General features: G+C 40.9%; 3 protein-coding genes across 4 annotated transcripts in view; 2 read left to right on the top strand and 1 right to left on the bottom strand.

Moving 5' to 3' along the window:
- The window catches only part of RhoGEF64C (Rho guanine nucleotide exchange factor at 64C), a 126,063-nt gene that overhangs the window by 57,041 nt on the left and 43,604 nt on the right, over nt 1-25,418 (top strand). Inside the window, exon 1 of one of the 2 annotated variants that reach the window (XM_089260158.1) lies at nt 17,840-17,871. The exons of the other annotated variant lie outside the window; for it this stretch is intronic. The gene's annotated coding sequence lies outside the window, so the exon portion shown is untranslated. Of the gene's footprint in view, nt 1-17,839; nt 17,872-25,418 lie in introns of those variants that run through there. 2 annotated transcript variants of the gene reach the window in all.
- LOC115565712 (uncharacterized) lies at nt 2,042-2,734 on the bottom strand. Its single transcript, XM_030390923.2, has 3 exons — nt 2,655-2,734; nt 2,451-2,603; nt 2,042-2,377 (listed from the first exon to the last, which is right to left on the bottom strand). The coding sequence occupies exons 1-3, from the start codon at nt 2,715-2,717 to the stop codon at nt 2,048-2,050; spliced, it is 546 nt and encodes a 181-aa protein (XP_030246783.2). The 5' UTR covers nt 2,718-2,734; the 3' UTR covers nt 2,042-2,047.
- LOC108650100 (uncharacterized) lies at nt 21,934-24,029 on the top strand. The gene has a single exon (XM_089260188.1). It carries the CDS (start codon nt 23,457-23,459, stop codon nt 23,784-23,786), a length of 330 nt encoding a protein of 109 aa, XP_089116314.1. The 5' UTR covers nt 21,934-23,456; the 3' UTR covers nt 23,787-24,029.

The raw sequence follows: 25,418 nt of genomic DNA on the forward strand, positions 1-25,418 counted from the left end.
TGCATATATTTGCTTCAGCTTCTGTCAGTCGAATTTCCACGTTGAAACTGAAAAATTAGAACAGTCTTGTAGAGGATAGATAGATTATATGATGATAGATTATTTGCCGTCATAAGCCTCACGGATGTCCAAGCAGCAGCCAATAGAATTTTAATGTATAAAAAATTATATTGACTATTTTTAGTTCATGTAGAGCACTTTATATAGAATTGTGCTAGCCAGTTTACTTTAGTTATATCTATGTAATACCAATGCTAAAAATATACACAAGACTGAACAATTTTGACTTAAGAATATCCATGGACGATGTTATTAACAAATTGGTTTGTCAACGTGTTAAAAAAACAATTTAATAGATCAGCTGTGTTTTGATCTGTAAGAAATAGATAACGCTCCATCTGACCTCGCCTTCACAGATACATTTGACCTTATAGTAGCCCTCGGCCATTATTTCCGGTAAATTTCCGTTGTCGAAATTGCACATGTTAAACGTGTAAATTCTCTTCGGCCATGGCAATAATTTATCTCCCTCGATTTTCGGCATATTGGAGCAATCTTTCATAACAGGATATACAATGTCATCATAAAGCTTCTTTAAATCTATGATACGTTGTTTCGGTACGGCCATGGGAAGTGGTCTGAAGTCGTCTTCGGCGCCGCTGACACTGCGCAGGATCTGCACCTCAAACTTATTAAATATATTTTCATTATATCTATGCAATAGAGCATACTTTAAAAGACATCTTACCATAGTTGTATTGTCCAAATCGTATTGGACGTCCATGGTGCCCGTTATACCCATTTGGTCTCGACTCTTTCTCTCAACACGTATATCAAATTTCATTTTAGTCTCATCTTCGGTTTCGGTAAAATGTCCTAGAATATCATAAGTCCAATAACGCTGAAAAGGATATTCAGATTAGGGCTTTGAATTAGTTTATTTATTTGGATGTCCTAGACATACCTTACACTCACAATACACAAAAATGGTTAGAAGTAGCAAAAGATTACACAAGATCATTTTGCCGAAGAACGTGAATAAAAAACTGATGTGCAATCTGTTTGTGCACAACCGTTTTATAGCACCTGTGCTATGTAGATTATCTCAACTATTATGACACCATAACATAAAATGCACACAAACGTCAACGACATGATATATAATTAGGGATCATAATATTAACAAAAACATTTCCATCATTTTTGTATAGATATAAATTTGACTTTTTGAACTCATTGAAAACGAAAAATCAGGGTATATTGTTTTTCTGGAAATGTCCTTAAATTGGGTCTCATTCTCGATGAATCGATTTAAGTCTAGTATTTCGTGTATGCAATTTCGCAAAACGAGTATTCCAATTACCTAAAAACAAACATTTTTCTGTTCTCTATAAACATTCCTTGTCTTCAGAACACGTAAGGATTGCTAAGAACAGAAACCACTTACAAATTTGTATTATACACTATACAGCGACACTTCAATAGGACTTTTTCAGTATGGCTCTTCCCAGTCTACATAATAATCAGCTTTTACACGCCAAAAACATGTTTCGTTATCAGGCGCACTTATCGAAACAAGAACAACTATTTAATTGATATGGGCTTTATTTTGCTGTAGTTTATACATATAACGGTAGCTCGTTTAAGCTCGTTTGCAGATCTCTGTCAGATTATATATCTTTGAAAGTATTATGAGTTAAATTAAATAAATAAACAAAAATATATACATATAATTTAGACATCGCTGTATAACGCTGTGTGTAGCAATTCTGGAGTGAGGCGCTGTGAAGAATGGAAATATAATCACAAATATTCAGATCTATAATTTAATGAAGCTTCAGCTCCCTGCCCTTACAGTTTAGACTTTGGTGTTGAGCCCAATATGCTTTTTCTCTGCCATTGACTAAAAAACTTAGTTGTATGTATGGTTAACAGTGATTCATAGTTTATTATTTTTTTTTTCTTTATTTATTTTGTTTTGAATATAATTTAAGCAACCAGTCAATAAAATTCATACATTATCCATGAATTTCCATAAGGACTTGGCTCAGAAAAGCTTGGTTTTTACATAAAAAACAAAAGTCACATTCCAGTCAACCTCGCCGAAAAATGAAAACACAGTCTTGTACATGCCTTCAGCTACAACTTCCGGTAGAACACCTTTGTGGAAATTACAATTGTTAAACGTGTACAAGTTCCTGGGCCATGGTATCAAATAGTCGCCTTCGATTTTGGGCACATTTGAGCAATCTACCAAGTTGATATAAATGATATCGTCGTATAAGCTCTTGAAATCCTTAAAGTATTTCTTTGAAATCGAAAAAGGCATGGGACGGTAGTCGTTGCCGTTGGAACTGCGGTACAAACCCATTTCAAACTGATATGTTTGCAATGTTATGATATGATATGTATTTAATTTTCAATGGAGTTCTGATTTGATGATATCCTACCATCGTTTCATTGTCCGCATCGTAATTCCAATCCACGGTGCCCGAGAATCCAACAAGGTCGCGACCCACTCGGTTCACATATAGATTCAGTTTGAGTTTGCTTTCATCAGAGCTGTATACACAGGCGTCTAACAGCTCGTGCTCCCACATACGCTGACGAAGTTTCCTGATTAGATGCAGAGCTTAAATTGCGTATAGACATACCTTGCAGCCACAGCCGCTGAGAATAGCCAAGATCAGCACGAGCAATGGATTAATAAATTTCATTTTATGTTTGCCAAGGAAAAAAACAAAAGAATAACTCTTGAGTCTTCGGTCAAAGCCCTTTTATAGCACCTGTGCTCAGAGCTGTGCTTAGCTTATCTAATGCCGTCACACGCGAACAGCATGTTGAATAATTAGAGGCTCGGATCAGTGAATTGACAACAATTATTAAATTTATCGCTGCTCTAGCTAATGATTATAAATTGAACATTGGTACAAATAATATTTACTAATTAAGCGGCTCTTTAAGTCTTCCATTGCATACAGTCGCGCGCGGGGCAGCGCACAATGGGCCGTTATTAATTGAAATGTACAATGGGCCAATGGGACATTTGCAGCTGGCTTAAAAAAGGTAGAAAGCCAATTGACCTGCTGATTATGTCGCACGGAAATTTAATCAAATGAAAGCTAGAGGCAATTATGCTTTAAATACAATTAATTAATCATGAAAAACACAAACAAACACACACACTCACGTACACACACTCTCACGTACACACACATATATGCACTCTCACTGTTATTTATCCACATCAGCTATGCTGTTATTTCATGCATACAGTAAAGTTTTATATCTGTTGTTGTTGTTGTTGTTGTTGCTGCTGCTGCTGCTGTTGTAATTGTTGCTGTCCTGGCCAGTGGGCCACTGCCGCAATATTAACATATCCTGCGTGTTTAAGTAACGCATAAAATTATATCCTGATTGAATTGACCAGCATGGAGTCGCCTGCGCACGTAAAATATGCGAATTCCAATAAAGTTGGCAAGGATTTTTATACCCTATACCCATTATGAGTTGGCTGCAATGGGGTAGATTGACTGTTGTGTGAACTACATCTGTAGATGAATGAGAATGAACAGTTAGAGTTGACTCAGGAACAAGTTTATCTCTAGCTTCTATAATACTAATTGCCATCAATCAATATTCATGGAGCTCTTCTATCTGTGTTTGTTATACCGCTTACAGTTTGTCTTATTTAGGTGTAGAACATCTCCTGGCTATGCATACCCGATTGTGCTCGATTTTGTTGGCAGCACAGTTCGCCAGCTTTTAGCTTTGTGCAGCGGACATTTGCTGGGCTGCCCAGAGCACCCGAAACTCTGCTCTTGCACCTCGTCTGTCGCCGCGTTAAAATGCGCGCCCACGCACATAAATCACGTGCGTGAATCTCTGCAGCTGTGTATGGTGACTGCATGTGTGTCTGTGTGTGTGTATGCTTTGTATGGGCATTCCGGCAACTGTTGGTAAACGGAAAATCAGCAGACCCAGCTTCTGTCTCTCCCTGTGCGTGTGTGTGTGTGTGCTGTGTATTAACGGCCTATCGGCTGCTGCATATCCGGCTGGACACCGGCTTCAGTTTTATTATTATTATTGTTGTTGCTGTTGTTAGCGTTGCTCTCGCAGTTGCTGCTGTGCACACGTGTCAATGACAGCGGAGGACACATTTTCAGTGTCGTGTTTAATTAGACTGCCCCCAAGGTGCACAGCGAGCACCATTTGCACAGCGCCCGTTATTCATGGCACTTGGCCTGGCGCGGCATATTGTGCGCGCATAAACACTTGAACACCCCGCAGTGAGGCATTTGAAATTGAATATGCTGTTTGTCAATAATATGAAGAGACAAGGGTCTAATTTATATACAGTTTTCTTTAAGTTTTGAAGCAACCCAAGACCTGAATCTTATTTAAATGCATATCAGGTGGCCTTTTAATGTTTATAGAGCTCTGTAAAAATCAGAAATATATAGAGAATTCACCAATGTTAAGGCTGTTCATAGCTTATTATTTAGTTTTCTTCGAAATTACTTAAAAAAATATGAAATTAAACAAATATTGATTTCAAAATAGAGTAGCTTAGCTTCTACTTTTGTCCATCGACTTTTTTTTTACATCCTTAAGTCTTGATAGTCTGTGTTGAAGAGCAGCTGATAGACAGTAGGTCTTCAGGTGCGTAAATATTTGATATGCGATATATGCGGCATGCCAGTGCCATCATCGTATAAGCATATATACATATATATTATAATAGTATGGGTTAACGCGCGATTTCACAGCAATTAAGTGCTCTTTGTACCTGTCAGGCACAAAGGCAGTGCACTGCACTTTTCGCAGTAGTTTTGCCACCTGTTCGACTTTGATTTACCGTTGCGTGTGCTACCAATTACTATTAAACTAACAAAATGTGTTGGCTTCAATGGGCGTGGGCCTTATGCCTTAATTATGAATTACATGGATGTAAGTGGCGTGATTTGTTTGGCCAACGCCTCGGGCGTTGCGCATACGTCGCGTGTACCGATTGCCTCTAAACTGCACAATTTTGTATTTGAATTAACGTTGCTATTGTGTGTTTTCATTTTTTTCGTTACTGTATTTTGCCTTGGCTGTGCGGCACTCAGTGGACCTGCAATTTCTTATCATTTAAAACGCATAAGTGTCTGACAGGCCTAGCCGACGCTTATGACCGCTTAAAGCCTTATGGAGTGGGCATAAAAATGTTTGCTAGACTGGGAAACAGACGCACAACGTAATCCCAGAGTCAAGAGAGATGTTTTCCGCAATGCACAGCAACATCGTTGACACACACACACGCACACGCAGTTTCAATCTAGAGCTCCCAAGACTCTACCCAATACCCTATTCATATATACCATATGACATTCGAGAATGAGTTGCCTCTGCCTCTGGCTCGGTCGCTGCTCTGTCATATGCGCAAATTAGTCGTTAGTCGACGTTTGGAACTGACGACGCGATGCGCGAGTTTAATGACTTTGGCGTTAGACGATGCTGTTGCTGTTGCTGTTGCTGGCGCTGTTGTTGTTGCTGTTGCAGAGGTTGCTGATGAGGCGCACGATAATGGGCTATGATGGTCGCGTTCTTGTCAAAGTCAACGCAAAATGGCAACATCAACCGGCATGGCAGTCAGTGGAGAGAGAGAGAGAGAGGGAGAGAGAGCAAGGGACAGAGTAGACGAATGTGTGGTGTGGGTTGGTCTGTTGGGCAAAGGTCTAAGCATCGCCTGCAGCTGGGCAACCAGCAATATCATGCACTTCAATGCACCAGCACAGTTCCGGTAGAGTTGATACCCTGTGCGCATTAAACTGCCAGATAAGTTGTTTAGCTATAAGTTTGAAGTGAGCCAGAGTCGACTCTATTTAAGTTTTCTCTTTAGTTTTATATACAGCTTATAGTCTGGCACGCCACAAAACCCTTTCACCTCTCTATAGTTTTTCATAAGAGTAAGTCTCTTATTTATAATGTGGCCCTGTTTTAGTAAGCACTCCACTTACCCACACACATTCATGTGGTTTACACAGTATCTTCAAATCTAAGCCTTTTCGGGTCTGCACTGCACTGCTTGCCTAGTCCGCTTATTTGCCTATTTGTCTGGCTGTGTGCGTCTAGAAGCATAAATGTAGCATAATTAGCATGTCGCTAGATTCTGCTCTCTCTCTCGCTCTCACTCCCTCCTGTACCCTCCTTCTCTGTTGCACTGCAACACTCACACGCACATGGCAAGCTTTCGACATATTGTCAACGTTTATGCTTATGGGTTCCTTGACTCGACTCGACTCGACCCAACTCCATATAATGTCTTTCGCTTTACAATTGCAGTCTAGGTAATAGTTGCAGTCACAGTCGTAGTCACAGACCCAGACGCAGCTTTAGTTCATTTAGTTTCACTTTGCCAACCAATTGCCAAGCAGGTGAAGCTGCATACATTTTCCCTGTCTCTTTCTCTCTCTTTCCCTTTCACAATACGCAATCAGCTTTGCCTGCTGTACCGCATTCTCTGTACCTCTACCTCTCTCTCTTTCACTCTATTTCTCATTCTCTTTAAATTATGGCAAGTTTTTCGTCTTCTAATGAGCTTCTAATGTTTGTCAAGCCTCGACAGCAGCAACAGCAGTAGTAGCAGTCGTTGCAGCAGCAACTGCAGCTCCTATTCATATTTGAGCAACAAGCATCATAATCTTATCTTTGACATCGTTTTGCTGCGGCCGCCAACTCTATTAACTTGGCTAATTGACACTTGTGCGTCGACCATTAAATGCACGCCTCGCTACATCGCTATCAAAAATGTTTTGACTTCACTTTCTTTGGTCAAAAACTAAACCAAATCTTTGCTCATGTAATTGTTGCTGCTGCTGTTGCTGTTGCTGCTGTTACAGTTGCTGCTGTTGCTGTTGCATTTACTGTATCTGGACCAACTTTGGAATTGCAGTTTCACTTTCTATGCAGCGGCCAAGTTGCCGGGGCGACACTTGCTATGAAAGTGAATTTTTTCGTTTGCTTGTTGTTATATATACCGTGGCTAAATTGTGATTGGCCAGAGTGGGTGTGATGCCAAGCTTCACCTTTCGTAAGAAATATAAACAGAAATAGGTTATCCAGGGATGAAGATCTGAGGAAAGTGGATTGATTGATTGGAATTTTTATATGTACATATATACCTATATATAGTCTCTCCAAACTAATCGTTATCTACAATCGCATCTGCAGTGGTCTCCATCTCGCTCTCTATCATCATGGCTGTATTCGATTAGCTTACAGCTGCCTAGGCTGGGCCTACTTAAGTCGCGCATACCCCACAGCAGCACCCTCACTTATTTCATTTATATATTTGTGTTTTCAGCTTTAGTGTTTAGTTTTTTTTTTGCTTGCAAGTTGAAGTGTCGTTAACCCAATTTGAAAGCATTTGGCCAAGCGCCATGCAAATGCAACTTTGGTGTCTCGCTTTTTGGCATTGTGGCACGGAGACAGGTGGCAACTTTTGCTTTCGCTGGCCAAAGCCAAAGCAGCAACAGCAACTGCAGCAGCAGCAGCAGCAGCGGCAACGGCACCAATGCGTGCCTTGGCGCAAAACGAAACCAGTTCAAAAGTTTGTTAACAGTTAATCCGTGTCGAGGCAGCAATTGCTGCTGTAGTTGTTGCTGTTGTAGATGTTGCTGCTGTTGATTTCATCTATTTTCAATCGATTGCAGCATAGCTGACTCAACCACAGATTACAGTTATTGTTTGTTGTTGCTGTTGCTGTTTGTTGTTCATACTTGTCGTCGATGCTGGTGCTGTTGCTGCTGCTGCTGCTATCTAATGATGTTGTTCATATTGCCGCAATTAGCCAAGTGCCGGCTGCCTTACGGCTTTGACTTGTGACCCTCGTCTCGGCAATTAAGTTGGTAATTTTATCATGAACTTTGCATCTATCTTATGGTCAAGTGCAGCAGCACCACACACACAGACACACACATGTACACACTGTGGCTCAGCCAGCATTTAGTTTAGCCTCAAAAATTTGTGAACTTATGAACAATAATTGCTGCTCTGTGCCTGCCTGCAAGGGAGTGGCCCACACACAAACTGCCTTCAGCCGGACTATTTTGGCTCTGGCACTGGCTTTGGCTTTGGCTTTGACGTTGGCTTTGGCTGGTGTTTTCATTTCTTGGCTGCAAATTGTTTGCTGCAATTTGTCTTGGCTAAATATTTACGCATCAAATATTATTATTGTTGGCATATTTACGCCTACAAACGAAATGCCAAAAATTCGCATCATCCACAAATTGCTGACGGTTGTTGACCTCTCCATCCTCCCGCCTTATGTTTTGTGGCAATTAAAATGCAACATACATGTCACATATGTCTAGACTTGGCCATAAATAATGTAAGCCAACAACAGCCTGTTTAGCTTCAGCCTCAACCTCAACCCCATCTTTGGCTTCAATTTTATATTCAGCATCAGCTTTAGCTCAGCTAGACATTGTTGTTATTTTTTCATCTTTTGCAGCCATTCGAGGAAAAGCTCTCTCCGGCCACTTGAATGTTGAATCAGTTGCAAATTGCATGCGGTGGTCAAGCGGACGGCCTGAAAAGGCGGCTTCTGCTTGGCCCATTGGCAACGTTGCGATTCTGTCGAGCACTCTCCATGCTGCACTTGGCCCAGTTCGACAACGGAACGATTCAAATGCGTTAAGAGTGCGTTTTGCTCATGTACAAATATTGATGATATTGAATACCCTGTAAAGTGTGATTGAGAGTGGATCAATGAAGTGGGAAGGTATATGAGAAAAAGTAGCTAGAAGAAATATTAGCATCCTTAATTTCTCTCCTTCTTTGTCTACTCCTCTTTCTCTCTCTTTCTATGTAGTCTCTCACTCTCTCTAACTGCCTCTATCCCTCTCACTCTTGCTTTCTGTTACTCTCGCTATATCTTCACATGATCTCTTCCATTCCAATCGATATTCATTTTGATTCTAGAGCAACTTGTCCTCTATTTTATGCACTCTCGTTTATATATTTAAATTTGTGCAGCAGGTGCACTATATGGGCGTGGCACTTAAAGTGCTCGGCAATTTCAGCAAAAGTGTAAAATAAATTGGCAAATATTATGTGAGTATGAAAGCAAAATGAAATTGATATGCAGCTATTGAAGGCAGGCTGGCATGAAGGGTGCTTTGGGTGCATTGGGCTGGTTTGCCTGCTGGCGCCTTTTGTATGAAAGTTGATTTTCGAGTTGAATTTTGGCAATTTGTGCAAGCTGAGAATGTTGCAACATAATATTTAAATATGCTAAAAGTGCGCACAGCTAACGAGATGGCACACACACACACATACATACATACATATGCACACATATATAGACACATTTATACTTTTGCTGCGGCAGCTTTAAGCGCCTGCCATTTCATATTCAGAATCAAGAGCCATTTTTATTGGCTGGCAAATGTCAAAAAGTCACAACGATGTTTGCTTAAAACGTTAAGCACTCCCAATAAATTCTGTCTCAATCAATAAGGCAACAGCAGCAGCAGCATCAGAATCAGCATCAACAGCAGCATCAGCATCAGCGACAGGGCGACCAGGAGTCACAGCACGTATGCGATAGATATATAGAGATGCACACACATACACACATCTGCCCAGCTCTGGCATTGACTTCATCTGCCCCAGCTGCTCTTTTATTCCATCTGCCGTCTGCTGCTCTCACTCTGACGTTGGCGTTAGATAAATTCTTTCCAATGCACACGGGCAATGCGTATAGCAAATGGTGTGCCAAACTGACAGCCAATTCAATTGGTATAACAAGAGTGCGTTACACGTGGATGATGGACTAGCAGTTACCCTGACTTCTTGTCTCTCATATATATGTATTTCAATTTTCGATTATCTGTAGATGTGATATATCTTAAGGTCCGATATTTGAATAAAATTTATATGCTATATAGAACAAATAATGCTCACATATGGTAATAATATACAGATTCTTTTATATATTCGTATATCATTTATTATTTAGTATATATATCTCGACAATCCTTTATTTCCTGCTGCAAAATTGCACTCTTCTGTTACATGTATTCCAACTGAGTGCACACTACTTATATCTGCGCCCATTCACACTACCTACAGGGTATACAAATACGAAATTTACACAAATATGCGCAGCGTCTCCAGCTCTTCCTCCAACTTTAGCTACTTTACTCCCCCACCCTCTCTCTCTCGCTCTCTTCCCCTTGGACAGACGCCGCCAGCTATTGGCCGTGGCTATGTCGGGCTGTCAAACGCGTATCTTATCTTCATTTGCCAAGCCAGCGAGCGAGCAGACGCATTGAACTCGAGCTCGAACTATTCGTAAATATGTCGGCTGTTAGTCGCAGAGCGAGACTCGCATTCACATTCGCATTCGCATTCGCATCCGCACTAGCATTCGCACTAGCATCCGCGTCTGTATCGTTAGTTGAGTGTGGCTTTAGCTGTAGACGGGCATTCTTTCTATTAGCTTGTTGGCCAGTCGTCGGCCTTTGTAACTTGTCCGAAATCATTTGGGCTATTTAACTTTTAAGACTAATTAATTACGAAACGACGAAATGAGCACTGACTGAGCCGAAAGGCAGCTGCAGCATAGAGAGAGCAGCAACAAAAAAAAAAAAAAATTCAACGCCATTCTGTAATTTTCCATTTTCTTTGCGCTTTCCGTTGTTCTTGTTGCTGCCGCTGTGACGGCTGCGGCAGTGGCAGCGGCTGCTGTTGCTGCTGCTGCTGCTGGTTTTTAATTACTTGGCCAAAGACAAGTCAAGTGGCCGAAACCCTGACGTCTATGTCGATGTCGGCGATGTCGGAGATGTCTTGCTGTGCGGTTAAAAGTTAAGCCTGTCGCTTTTGCCCGGTTGTAAGTGGCCAGCACCACCCGACCCAACCGACCCACCCGCCTCGACAACCCAACCAAGTTCCAGTTCCGCCTGCTACCTCTATTATCATGGCCATCGCCTCGCATGTAATTGACGCTGTCGCCTTCTGTGTGAGAAATTCTACTCTGCTCCGCCTCGTCTTCTGCAACTTCTTCTTCGTCATTTTTATTTGGCTTTCTGGGCGGGTTCATGACCTTTGGCTCAGAAACTGGGCGGCAGCTCATTAAAGTTTTAGGATGCGCTTCTTTGTAAGTGAGTTTTAAGTAGCCAGTCGCCAGTGGAAATCGGTAGCGAAAAGAAACATTTATGTCTAGCTGAGTGGGCCATAAACATTTTGTATCTGATTCACTGAGTGTGTGAGGTTTATAGCCATTTTCCACTGAAAGTCAGGGTGGGCGGAGAGAGGGAGGGAGTGCTATTTGGTGGGGAGAGGTGGCTGGCAATCGGAACATCGCCTTCACACTGATTTGGCTTACCATTGTCTTCTGCCAATCTTCATCAATCGTTGAGTTCCACATTTTCGGCATTGATTAACGAACGGATGCGGCATTGAGTTGTAGAACAAGGCAACGCTGCTAACTTATGCAACATGTGTTGTCAGAGCATTGTGTAATGCATTTGAGATGGAAAATGTATGAAATTGAAATGTATTTTTGATCAGTCTGTAGAGTTGATTAAGGTTGTCTGTCTTGATGGCCTTGGCTCTCATTTGGCTGCAGGCATTAGTTGACGTTTGAGTTGATCAGAATCCCATATCAATAAAATCTTGTATTTATATTCTTAAGCGTAAACAAGTTTATGTTGGAAATATTCTTACCGAATTTTATATTTATTACTTTATATTATAATTTAACTTTTATATTCCAATTTAATTAAAACATTTTAAAACTCTTTTAATTAAACTAATAGAAATTTTCTACACTGCTGCGATTCTTTTCAGTTTGTTCTACCACTCCACTTTAATTACTTTATTTCTAAGCTGCTACTATTCTACCACTATTCGCCTTCTACTACTATTTGACTTTTACTACTATTCTTTTACTATTTGACTTCTGCTACTATTCGATTTCTACTATTATTCTATTCCTATTTGACTTCTGCTACTATTCGATTTCTACTACTATTCCAATACTATTCGTCGTTTACAACTATTCCACCACTACTCAACTTATATTACTATTTTATTACTATTCGACTTATGCTACTATTCAATTTCCACTACTATTCTACTACTATTCGTTTTCTACTACTATTCCACCTCTACTCGACTTATATTATTATTTTATTAATATTCGATTTCTACTACTATTCTACTACTATTTGATTTCTACTACTTTTCTACTACTATTCTATATGTCTACACCACTAGTCTCTTATTGATATACCTACACTTAAATACAATCCTTTTTGATATACAAATAGAACTACTACTAAATTAAATTTGCGAATCCGGCTTCGAATTCCAAGCAACGCCTCAGCTATTCGCAGTGGACTTTTAACTGAACTTTTCTGTTTGCCTTTTTATATTGTTTTAATATACATTGTCATCTATGTGTGTACATTGATTCGAAAGCACTTTGTGATGATTTCTTGTGATTAATTTATTTGGCAGTTTGTTAATTAACAACGTCGAGGCAAGCGCAAACAACACGTCAATTGCCAGATTGGGAGATTGAAACATTCAACTTGAACTCGGCTATTAGGCAAACGAGATTTTTGAGCTGTTGCTATCGTTGTGCTTGTTGTCTTTCTGTTATCGCTGCTTGGCCAGCTGGACCAGCTTACCAGCATGCTGCATTCGCTTGGCCATCGTTCAATTAACAGTTGCACACCGCAGACGTGAGACGTGGGACGTCAGACGACAGACGACAGACGACAGACGACGAAGATGGCAATGCACGACGCCAACGCCAACGTAATTGCTCAGGCGACAGTAGCAAAAGCAACAACAATATTCACGAAAACTTGCCCAAAAGCTTAGCCAGCTGACCAGCTTGGCCGGCTTCGCCCCCGTCATTAGCTCCCTTACTCTCACATAATTGCACAAAATGGCGGCGATTAGCGTTTAATCAATTTGGCAGTTGCTTTTGTTGCTGCCTGTGTTGTTGCTTGTGCTGCTTGATATTCTTGCGCGCAATCGTAAAACTGGCACAAGGTCTGGTTTCGTTGCGGTTGCGTGCGCGCCCGCATCTGCCAGATACGAATACAGCCAGAGCAGCAGTTTCAGCAGCTACAATAAGACGTATGGCTGGCCAGCAAAGCGGATCAGCGGCTTTTCGCTGATAAATATTTATATACATACATATACATGTTCATGCGCTGGCAGACTGCGACTTGGAGTTCATCAACTGCGAAACCTTGTCGCCAGCAGCCGCAGCAAACGTGTTCCCCACGAAAGCTGTTAATGCTGTTGGCTCCGACTCCCTGGCCAAGACATAGGACTAGAGCAGCAGCACAGTAGCTATTAGCCGTTGCTCTATCGGTCAGTAGCTATGGTCCAGCCGGAATCCTATATCTGGGCTGCTTTGCTCTGATCGTGTGTAATTGAGCGACTGCCTCAGTTGTGGACAATTTTTGTTAATGCATCTCTCTCTCTCTCTCTCTCTCTCTCTCTCTCGCTCTTCCACTGCGTATGACGTATTTTTATGACAATAATTGCCTGAACGTTTTCAGTTTGTTTTCTCTTTCCCTTTATGTTTGCTTTTAATTATCAAATCATCACATGATCATTACCAAACTGACAATATGGAAACGTTGAAGCTGATGATGATGTTGATGATGCTATTGCTACTCATGTTGTTGTTGTTGTTGTTGTTGTCGCTGTTGCTGTCTCTCATTTCCCTTTTTATTGGCCATTTGCTGCTGTTGTTGTTGTTTGAAACAATTAATTTTTACATTTCAATTTTGTTGTCATACTTTTTACCCCCTCCGCCCCATCTTTACTCGCACTTTGTTTATTTGCCCAACACTTTTTGACTTTGCATTAAAGCCAAATGCATTTGCAATTAAATGAAAATTTAATTTACATTTTTAAAGCCATCAATTCGGCCAAATGGATTCATTAAAATATGAAATTCTTTTGTGTTATTGAGTATGGCAGGCGTTAAAAATGTGAATAATGAAAAACCGGAATAGCAATTTGGATAATGTGGAAGCGAGTACAAGGGATGCACAGATACGAAATAGATAATATAGGCAAATATATATTATTTTTTAGCTATACGAAAGTAATAGTATTAATTAAAAAATTGTATGTATATATATTTATTAAAATGTGAGCTTAACTTACTAATTTTTCAGCTACTATTCTATAGCTGTATACTACATCTTGATATTCAATCAGCCACGTTTTCGAAAGCTTTCGAGTCATTGTCTTGCTAATTGATTTGTATGTATAGACATTTATATAGTATAGTCATACAGGTCGTGCTTTCCATTGTTTTTGCATTTTTGGCTGTCAGCATTAATAGGATTTGCTTGCAATTTGTCTAGGCTGAGATTACATTTTTGTTTTTTCCTTTAATCAATTCCAGCTCTAGAGCTAATAGACACAATCTCTGCTATGCACTAATCGAAATGCAACCCTTTTACCCGACTATCGATGGAGCACAGCGCTATAAATCAGAAAATAAAATGCTTCATTGTTATCGCAGCGAAATTTACTTTTTCAGCCAGACTCTGAGCCGCAGAGCGCAAAACCCGGCGCCGGGCCTCGGAGCCTTTCACCTTTCAAATTCAATTAACTGCAAGCAAATGGCAAAGCCAATCACCCAAATTTGTAAAACGAATTGCAAAGCGTGGGATGCTCTTCCCGTTGTTGTTTTAGTTGATGTTGTTTTTATTATTACTGTCGTTGTTGTTGTTGTTGTGGATGCTGCTACACAAATATTTGCCATCAACATTTTTGTACGCTAATTTTCTTGGTAAATTTCGAGCTGACATCACGCACGCAGCGCATAAAGAGTGGGTATAGATGAACGAGGGGAAGACCTACCGGGGCTTCGATAGACATTTCAAAATAAAAAACCAAATTGTTGCAGTTGAGCACACACACACACACACGCACACAGAGGCAGGCACTGGGAAGAAGCTAAAGCTGAAATTTCGTCACATATTTTTGCGTAAATTGCCGGAAAATCGCAAATCATGGGAGATAAACATCGAAGAAGTCAAGAAATGAACAGAAGAGGCCAACAGGCAGAGGGTCGAACCGAGCGGATGGATGGATGCTGAACCAAATATCGAACAATGTTAAGCAAACACTTAAACACACACACACACACAGACACTGACACTCGCACAGCTATGCCGAGATGTGCTTCCGCTTGCGCAAGAAATGAAGGCAAACCAAAAAAAAATAGGGAAAAAAAAATGCAGGACGCAAAAAAAAAAAAGAAAAAATGGCAGATCAAACAGACAAAGCGTCTGGCGGTTGGCGGCTCAGTTCTGCGGTGTTGCCGCCTGTTGTCGAAGTCAATGATGCCAATAAGCGGTGCGCGAGGTAGCACGGGCCAGAGGCTGGCGCTGAGTCTGAGAGCTCGCCCCGAACTGCATGAATCGAATGCAGTGTAAAACGTTTTCGCTACGCTTGAATTGAATTGCCAAGGGGCTGCAACCAGCAGCCAGATCCACAGCAGACAACACAGTAACCGTCGCCGTCGTCGTCGCTGTCGTCGTCATCATCTTCATTTCCGCAACTTTGGCTGGCAAATCTCGGCGTCACAATTCGCTGGCTTTCCAGCCCTCACTTGCCAGCTCTGTTGCCTCGGACTAATCTTTTGCGTGGCGCTGTTGATTCTTGTCGGAGTTGTCGGCACGTGGTGCTGGCTGACACTACTTAGAGCAACAAAGTTGAATGTTCAATCAAAATTTTAAGAGGTACAGCAAAAGCATTATCATCAATAGAGTGAGAGAGACAGACACAGTTATATATTGAAAGCATAGGATAAATTTAAGGCAAATTAGATGGTCTTCATCTGTTTGCATCTACTTTTCTATTATATTGTTATCAAATATAGAAGGAGTTTAATATGAAGATAGAGAGAAGGAAAAGGGTTAATGACGGAGACAGAGATTAAACGTTATCAGACAGACAGATGCTTCGGTACAGAGACAAGCATCAGAGATGAAATAAGACTCACTGACTTTTATATATAATGCTGTGCTTTAGCCTGCTCACACATACTCATACAGACTCTATTCTTAGTCACACTCAAATCCCACTCGCCTTTAAAAGGCCAGATTGGCATCACTCTGCCGCCCTTTGCCTTTTGGGTTACGAGTTCTCTTAGCGCTTGTCAGACATTTGCTCCAATCACGCCGTTTTTTTCGGGACTCTGATCAAATTTTGATTTTCTCGATTTTCCTTGGTGTCGCCTCTGCTCAACTCTGTCTTATATATATCTCATCGAATTTGCAAATTATTTGGTAAGCAGCTGTTTTTTCTTCTGCTTCTTCTTGTTGGCTTTTCGTTTCGCTTCAGGGACCACAGTGGGATTTTAATTCGTATTTAGACGCAGCTGCTAAGCAAAATCTTTGCTGTATCTGGTCGGCGACGATGTTGTTGCTGTTGTTGTTGTTGTTATTGTTATTGCTCGTTGCTTGTTGCTGTTTTCCAGCTCACTTCACTTGAGTTGATCTTCTAAGCAGTCGACTCGCGCGGCCTCTCTTTGGTTTTGCTGGCCATAAAATTGAATTTAGTTTGATTGCATTTGATTGTAGCTTATCAGATCAGCAACGCCAACAACAACAACAGCAGCAACTACGATTTATGCATCGTTAACTTTTTAGTGCAATTGCACACACACACACACATACACTCAGAGACTGACAGCATTTGCATAATGCGCTCGCTGCGTCTGCCAAAAGGGACTCGCTTTGAATTTAATTTTATTTTAATTAAGTTTTTGCCTAGACGCCATGCAACATTGTGGCTGCCACGTCTTGTGGCGCAGCGCTGATGAACTGCCGACATAAGCCGCAGCCCATGTGAGCAATGCATTTCAAGACTTGACGCTAAGGCCTTGGGCGCTGCTGGCTGCCAACTGCCTGACTGTTGGCTGCCATTAGAAAAACTCTCACTTTGGTCTATTAATGATAATTCACACGGCAGCCTCAAGTGCTTTGTGGTGAAAATTATGCCGCGTTAATTGCACCTGTTTCAAGGCAAACGCAATTTGGCCTGCCTTTGCCCGCTGAGCCATTAAACTGGCTGCTGCGCCCTGCGCCACTGCACCACTGCACAACTGCACCACCCAATTGCAACTGCATCAACTGCAAATCTCAATCTGAATCTCAATTTAAATCCAAGTCTGGCCATGACGTGCTGCGGCGTTTTCTAATTGTTGAGTGTTTTACACAAGATTTGCACAGTTCGCTGCACAATTAAATGCTGTCAAAATTTTCCAACTGCCACGCCTCACGCCCCTCGCACCATTGTGTGTGTGTGTGTGTTTCTGGCCCATCAGCTTTTGAGATTTGAAATCTCGAAATGCCTTTTGATTGTCGCTGACTGCTCTCGGCACCAATTTTAAAATCATTTTCACACACGAATGCATTTCGCATTTCACAATCCGAATTTCGCATATTTCAGCCCCCCGCCCCCACCCCTCCAGGAAATGTTTTTAGAGCGCGGCCAGCCACCCCCATCCACGCGATAATGAACCCGCCAATAGGCGTGAAATCAAGCAAACTTTGTTTATCTTTCCCCAAAAAAGCCAAAGAGAAATAATCGTTTGCGTGTGCAAAGATTAAAATGTGCTGCACAAAACGTGCGCAAAGCTGCGAAACATTTCCAAAAAAAAAACATAAATAAATAACTAAAATAAATATATATATTTATTAAAAATTGATATTGTAGTCTCAACTATATCGACTGCCTACACAGCAACAATAATGATATATCATTTTGTTTTATTGTTTCGTTACATCCAAATGCACTCAGTTCATAGCAACGAGCCAAAAAGTCTCTGAGGTAAGCAACAAATTGCAATATTCTCACGTAATACCCATGTTTTCCGCTGCACAGCAGCATTATAGCGCCTTAGCAGCTAATTATATGTGATTATCGAAATAGTTTTATTCGTTTACTATGACTAAATGCAGTCGGAGGAGTGGGAGGCATTGACTACACTCAAAGGAGTTGGAAACTATAATTTATTTGTTTATTTTATGATACAACCGGGGTCTTTAAACGATATGGTACATTTTTGATATAATAATAATAATTTTAATTTAAAATTCAATTTTAAATATCAGATTGGTTGGACTGCAAAGAAAAATAAAAATATAAACATTATAAAGTTGTTAAAGAAAAGATTGGATATTTAGGTTCTCTTCAAGAGTAAATAGCATTTCCTAACTCAATTTTGCGCTGAGTGTACGCTCAACTTCATTTAAAGACTTCATTAAGGTCTGAAGTACTCAGCTTTAGTAATTGTCTTTAAGTCTGGGTCATAAAGACTTACACTAATAGCATAATAATAAAAATACACAAGTCATTAGGGCTTAATAGTTGGGCCAAAGTACTTTGGGTCACTCGAGTGGAGCGCATATTGATTTGGTCAGCTTTCACAGCTTCCTATTTTGGAGTGTTATCAAAGTTGACGCTGCGGTTAGCCATGAGCTACATAATAATTAACGCTGAGCATGAAGTTCATTGCGTTCGAGGTGCCACAGAGAGGGGGGGCGACGCCGGCTGGACTGTGGGCGGTAGGTGTTGAGCGTCCGGCGCAGACCGCAAGGCCAATCAAAGCGTCATTGAAACGGAAACGGAAACTGCAAGTCAAATGACATGCGGCCGCAGGAAATGAAGCGCCGAAGTGGTCAAGAGAGTGGCAAAGAGGCCGCAAATTAACGTTCAGCGTCTCACTCAAAGAATTCAGCGCGGCTGCTTCTTCACTTTTTGCCACGAATCCCTGATGAATTATTAAAAATGATCAGAGCCGAAAAAATATCAGCCATGGCCCGGAACGGGCAACTGGAGCAAGTTTGTCAATGTCGCTGTTGTTGTTGTTGTTGTTGTTGCGCTGGCTGCAGTTGCAGCTTGTGGCTTGAATGAGCGCTCAAATGAACACCGCAATGAATGTGCGCCGCATGACAAATACGTAAAGTTTCTTTTGAAATTAAGCAGCATTTGCTGCCAATTCTTAACTACATCAGCGGCAAACTTTGTCCTCAACCGCCACGCTGTGTCTCGCACTCAACGAGTTTTTCAACGCTATACCCTATTGTGTGTAGGCTAAGAGAGGGTATATAAAAGTCAGTGAAAGATTATAAGCATATGAATGAGTATAAGTATAATTAGAATACTATTAATGTAGAAGACTCTCTGCGATTCCTTCTTCTATTTCTCTCCGATTGAGCTACCTAGCTAAGCGGTATCTCTTAATCGTTCACACGCTAAACCTGAATTACTTTTGTGTTTCTTTTGGCTTACCATTGCTGGCACTTTTTGCCAGCACTCAGCTCTCAGCTCTTGGCTGCTGCAGGTCCAGGGCCAAGCCGAAGCGCTTGCTCATTTCAAACTTTTGACACAGAAACTAATTTTGGCAAGCGGGTGCTGCCAAGCGAGCAGCCGAGCAGCTCCTGGCACCTAACTACTGGCTCCTGCTGGCTGGTAGCTCCTGGTTGCTTTCCGGGTTTTTGCCATCGTCTTCTGCTGTGCATTTAGTGGCTTTTCATTCTTTTGCTGATTGCAATATTTCATTGCCTTTGCGGTTCGTGTGTTGCATACTTTCCAGCGACGCTGAGGTTTGCCTTAATTAATTGCCCAGCCCGCTCTGCCGCTCAAACAGCACCGAATTTGCAGCGATTGGCGCAGTTGTTCCTTAGTTTCTCTCCATTTCTCTGCCCACTTCATCCACCTCCTGCTGCAATCGCCATTGTCGCCAGACAGCTGCATTTTTCGCGCGCCGCCTGCATTTTAAAGTGCTTCGCCATCGAATGGCACTTTAATTGCCATTTGATGTGATTTACGTCGCCTTGATGATGCCGTCACATCCCTCCCTTTTGCCTCCACTTTACAATTAACGCGTTGCCAGCTGACAGAGGCGTGCCATACCCCACTGGGCTGAGCCTTGACCCAACAAATCTATCCAAGCGCGCGGCCATCAAATCAGCGTGTCTAAACTTTGCATATCCAATTCTCTTCTCTGATTTACAGCATTTTGATGATGCGTTAAGTGAGTGTGCGAGTAGAGTGTGCGTGTGTGTGTCTCGATGCTGACAAATAAATTCTGCATTGAGTAATTGAAACTGACAGTTGAGCAACGAGTTCAAGGCAATAAAACAGTAAGCGAACGAAATATATAGAAATTCATAGCCAACACCTCACACACTCAGTCAAGTCAATAAAAGGTATTTAAAACTGAAACATGAAATAAAGAACAATAAAAGCTTATTTTCCTGTTTCCTCAGAGCAAAAGTTAAGCGGCGCACTTATAAGTAAATGCTGAATGCTGAAAGCAACAAGCTCACAAATTGATAAACATTTAAAATCCATATAAGCTACTTTTGTTTTATATTATTTTCTCTGAAATGGCAGCATTTTGATCAACCTTTAATACCCTCTATATGCTAGAGGTGTGAAAGAGCTGGGAAAGAGAAGAGTATATTGTTGTTTGAGAAAGACTGAAGCGTCAAATATATCTATCGTTGCAGCACTTAATAGCTACAGCGGTTCTTTAAATATATTATAAATATTATAATTATAAGAAATTATATTCAACGAATGAATCATTCAACCATCAATTGGATATTTTATATTAATACAAAATAAATAACAGGGTATATGCTAGTCCATCACAGTCTATAGACAGTTTCGTTTCTTGCACTTTTCACCTATACAAATTCATTCAGAAATGTTTTAATTTCATTCAGCTCTCAACAAACTTTCAATCTGCTAAGCACACACACATCCACATATATGCACACCTACACACACACACCATACACACACGTAGCATACGTAAGGCAAATGCAAACAATTTTCTTTGAAATTAAACCATTAAATGAGGCCAAAAGGCAAAGCTAAGGATATGAATATTCTGTTGATTCTGTTTTGCAATCATATTTGGCCTCCGTCCGTGTGTGTGTGAGAGTGTGTGTGTCCGATACGGGAGCCTGGTGTGGAGCGGCATGGCATTGGCTAACAGTATATGTGTATAAACTGCCTCAATCAAAGCACCAGCCACGCCCAGCTCGCATCTCTCCCCTCTCCCCACCACAGGCGAGCGTGTCTTAAAAACAATTAATGAAAATTTTATTATACTCTCGAAGAGTTTTATGCGAATATGACGGAGGAGGGAGGGGAGTGTAGGGGGCCAGGCAGCAGCCGCATCGAACGATGACCAAATGAGTGTAACAAATTTTTGCGCACAAATTGCAACAATAAAAATTAGCAATTGAGATGCGCTTCTTTCAAAGTCAATTAGCAATTCGCAAATACACGATGGTAAAAACTAGGAAAAGGCAAATTAAATAGCGCCTCGCATGGCAACAAATTTCACCCAAGCCAAGTTAATAATGCAAATGGAAAATGGCTATGGCAATGCCAAATGTGAAATACGAATTTTGCATGGCAACGGTAGCTGCATCCACACACACACACACCCACACATACAGAGATAAATGAAGCAATGGGCTAAAGAGCTGATTTCATTTCATTCGCAATTTAACTCTTGCGCTTATTTGTCTGTCGAATGCAAACGCTTTTTGGAGTCTTCTCTACTAGAGGGTATTTCGATAATAATATCAAAGATGATGAGTATAAGAGAGGAAAGAGAGCAAAGCTGATTTAGCTTCATTTGATTTGAAATTGATAAGCATAGAGGTCAACTGTCTTGAGTTTCTATATTGCAGAAATAATTGATTGAAAATTATATGTCTATGATGAGTGAATATATAGTGAAGCTACAGTAAAATGAGTTTCCCATTTATTTAATATCCCAACTCCACTAGTAAAGTTTTTCTTTCTCTTACATTTGCATCTAAATTCAGATCATCACTGAACAGCTTTAGATATATGAATATAATAATCGACAAACATTTCTTTTCGAGGGTATTACATTCTCGCCTTGTAGCTTCATTTTTCGCCTTTTTTATCTTTGCTCTACCCGCTCAAATTTCTGCAATTACCGTTGCATGCAGAGCGCATAGCTAAGAGGAAGGGGGCGGGCAAACAGCTGAGCAGAGCAGCAATTGCATTTTCAATATTTTCAGCAGCAGCAGCAATGGAGGCAGAGGCAGAGGGAGCATCATCATTTTTTTTGTACGTTTTGTCCAGATTCTTGTGTACTACGTCTATAAATTTTTAACTACAAGCTCTTGAATGCAATTACTTTTCAATCTTTTTGCCCTTCACAGACTCTCAGACGCAGACGTAGACGTAGCGTGTGTGTGTGTGTGTATGTGTATATATAGTTGAGCGCGAAAATTGCTTATTTCAACATTGAAGTTACCCAAGTTGCGCCAGATTTAAAAAGGAAAAGTTTGCCATAATTTTGCCAGAGGTATATCACTTGATGTTGTTGCTTCTCTTCTTATTTAATTTTTGTTATTTTTTTTTTTCGTCGCTCGACTATTTATTTTGTGCGAAAAAGTAGGTTGAACTTTGTTTTATTTGATCTAGAAATTGACATGATTGTTTATGCAGAAAGCGGACAAAAAAGAAACGAAGGAAAATTGCAATAAAAAACAAAAGTAAATATGAGAAAGTTGTGCGACACTTGCCATTCATCCATATTTTCTTCTGCCTTCTCGGGCAGACAGTTATAAAAGTTTATCTGCTGATTTAGGAGTCGGAGAACGGAAAACGGAAAACAAGCCATGTCATACTGCGCTAAGTGTGAAGGAAAGCACATTAATCTAAAGGCTTACAGAGCTTAGCGAAAGCCAAGCTCAAGGCGCTAAAAAAAGAAGTAAAAAAAAAAAAAAAAACTAAATCGAGATGTCGCCGAATCGAGCATTCGGCAATAGTCGAACAGCTTTTGCGATCATTAATGAAAAACGAGCTGGCAGCTGCTGCCAGCCAGCCAAAACGGACTAGAAACTAATCCTGGTTACCCTTTCGCCAGGACGGCATGCAACTGCTTGTCGCGGCTTGTTCCACAGCTGCTTGGGAAACCACCCAGTGGGATGCTCGCTGCATCTGTATAATCTTTTTATAGGGCAAGCGATTTTTTTCTTCTTTTTTGACTATTGCTGACTGGCCGGGCGGGTGGATTAGCGATCGGATTAAGAATGAACATGTTTGCAAAATACGGCAATTTTATGATGCGCAAGCAGATTAAGAATGAATTGTTTTTTATTGCGGCACAAGTCAAAAGTGCAGCAGCGTAACAGGTAGAGCCCGACCAGGTAAGGGTTGACACGGACTGACCTAAAAAAGGACCCCACTACAGGTAGTTCCCACGCCGGGCAATGGTATAAAAAGTCGAGCAGTCGCTGCAAAGGGCATCAAACGCAAAGCAAACTGTGTTGAGGCAACAACTGTCGGAGCAACAGGAGCAGCAAACGATTCTATTGACAATATCAACTTCAATCACAATCAGCAGAAACATGTCTCGCCATCAGCAACTTGCCAACGAGCAGCAGATGTACTACCCACAGCCGCCCAGTGTGGGCTACCATCTCTACTTGTATCGGGAGCAGCTGGCCAGGAAGAATGTGGAGTACATGCGTCTATCGAAAGCCAAGTACTTCATCACCGAAACACTGCTGGCCAAAACGGTGCGCAACTTGAAGGCCTGCAGCCTGGACGAGCTGAAGACCGTCAACAATCAGATTGTGTTCAAGCACAAGCTCAAGCATCAGATCTACCGCCTGCGAAAGCTGCAAAATCTGGGCATTAGGAATGCCAATCCGCAGATGGAGAGCACTGAGCTCTAGGGCAACCATCGCAAGATCTATTCTAAGTTAGTTTTTAGTGGCGGGCACTGCATGCAATGTAACACTATCGTATAAGTTCTTAGCTGATAAATGAAGTCAACTGTTGAATGAGCTTTTAATATAACTAAAAGTCATAGCTAATAGTTGTAAGCAATTAAAGAAACGATTCAATTTAAATGCATTTGCGATGTCTCTTCTATTTTTGGCTTAAATAAATCTGACACATTTGACCGCCACGCAAAACCACCCACACTACTCTATTGCACCTCTCACTCTCTCTCTCTCCCACTCTCAAACCGAGGCTGAGGCCAATTGCGGCGGCAACTAATTGAGTTGCCCAACGTTTTGACATGTGTCAAATGAAAGTCGCACAACTGCCAAGAAATTTCAATTCGACTTGCGCAGCGTGCCAGACAGCTATCAGGCAAACCAGCCAACCACCCAACCACCCAACCACCAAACCACCTAACTGACTGACAGCCTATTTGCTACTTTATTTATGCATAAACTTGTGTGCTTTGCACTTTTGCAGCCAAACAGCAACAGAGATATGTGACTTGCCCAACAAATATGCAAAGATGCACATGTTAAAGGGGCGTGGCGCACAGCTAAGAAATAAAATGTACAGAAATTTTATTATTTTCTTAATTAAAATTCCATTTCCAATTGCAGCATTTTTTGTATACAAAAAAAAAAAAAAAAAAAAAAATGAATACAAATTGTAAATTAAATTCTTAAATATTATTTCTCATTTGTAGCTCTGACTCTGTCTCTGCCTCTGTCTCTCTTCCTCTTTCTCTTTCACTCTTCAATTAACATTTTAGCTAGCATAGCTTAGCGGATATTCGCTTTCAGACTTCGAGACGTACTCAACATGTTCAGTTATTCAGAAAATTCCTCTTTTTTATAATAAAAGTTTAATACAGGTAATAAATCGTCAAGGCGACAATTTGATAGCTCTCTCTCTCTCTTTCCCTCTCCCGTTCACACACTCTGTAAGCAAGTAGAGTGGAATCGCGTTTTCAATCCGCCATAATCCCAATCAAGAAATCATATATTTTTTTTGATCCGAAATCAATATTAAATGAAAATATGAAAAGCTGAAATTGATGTGTTAAATCAATTCGGTAATACGTAATTCTTTTTACACTGCAATTAAATATTTTGGCAAAGTGCTTTACACTTAACTTAACGCCAACATAATTATTTACACTTGAATAATATTCATAAAATACCTGCACCACCCACAGTGCATATGTGTGCATATGTGTATTTGCGTGCATGTAAACATGCGGCATAATAAATAAATGTGGTGCACATTATGTGGGGCCAGTAAGTCGATTTTATTATTGAAAATTGCCTGCGATAAACGGTTCAAAGAGCAAGGGCATGTATACATAATGGATGTGCGTGCATATGTGTGTGTGTGTGCTGATTGCTTAATTGTCAATACAGATACACACACACATGCATACTTACACAACTGCCAGCCATTACTGCAATTTGCAAAACACTCAAAAGTATGCTATGAAAAATGTTGCACACATTAAATTTTCCACACAATCAATTTCTTGACACACACACACGCGCACACAACGTCTATCGTTGCCGCTGAAGGACATATGTTAATTT

The sequence above is a fragment of the Drosophila navojoa genome, chromosome 4 (genome assembly GCF_054131105.1).
Source record: "Drosophila navojoa isolate 15081-1374.11 chromosome 4, UAZ_NAV_1.0, whole genome shotgun sequence".
In the NCBI taxonomy this organism is placed as follows: Eukaryota; Metazoa; Arthropoda; class Insecta; order Diptera; family Drosophilidae; genus Drosophila; species Drosophila navojoa.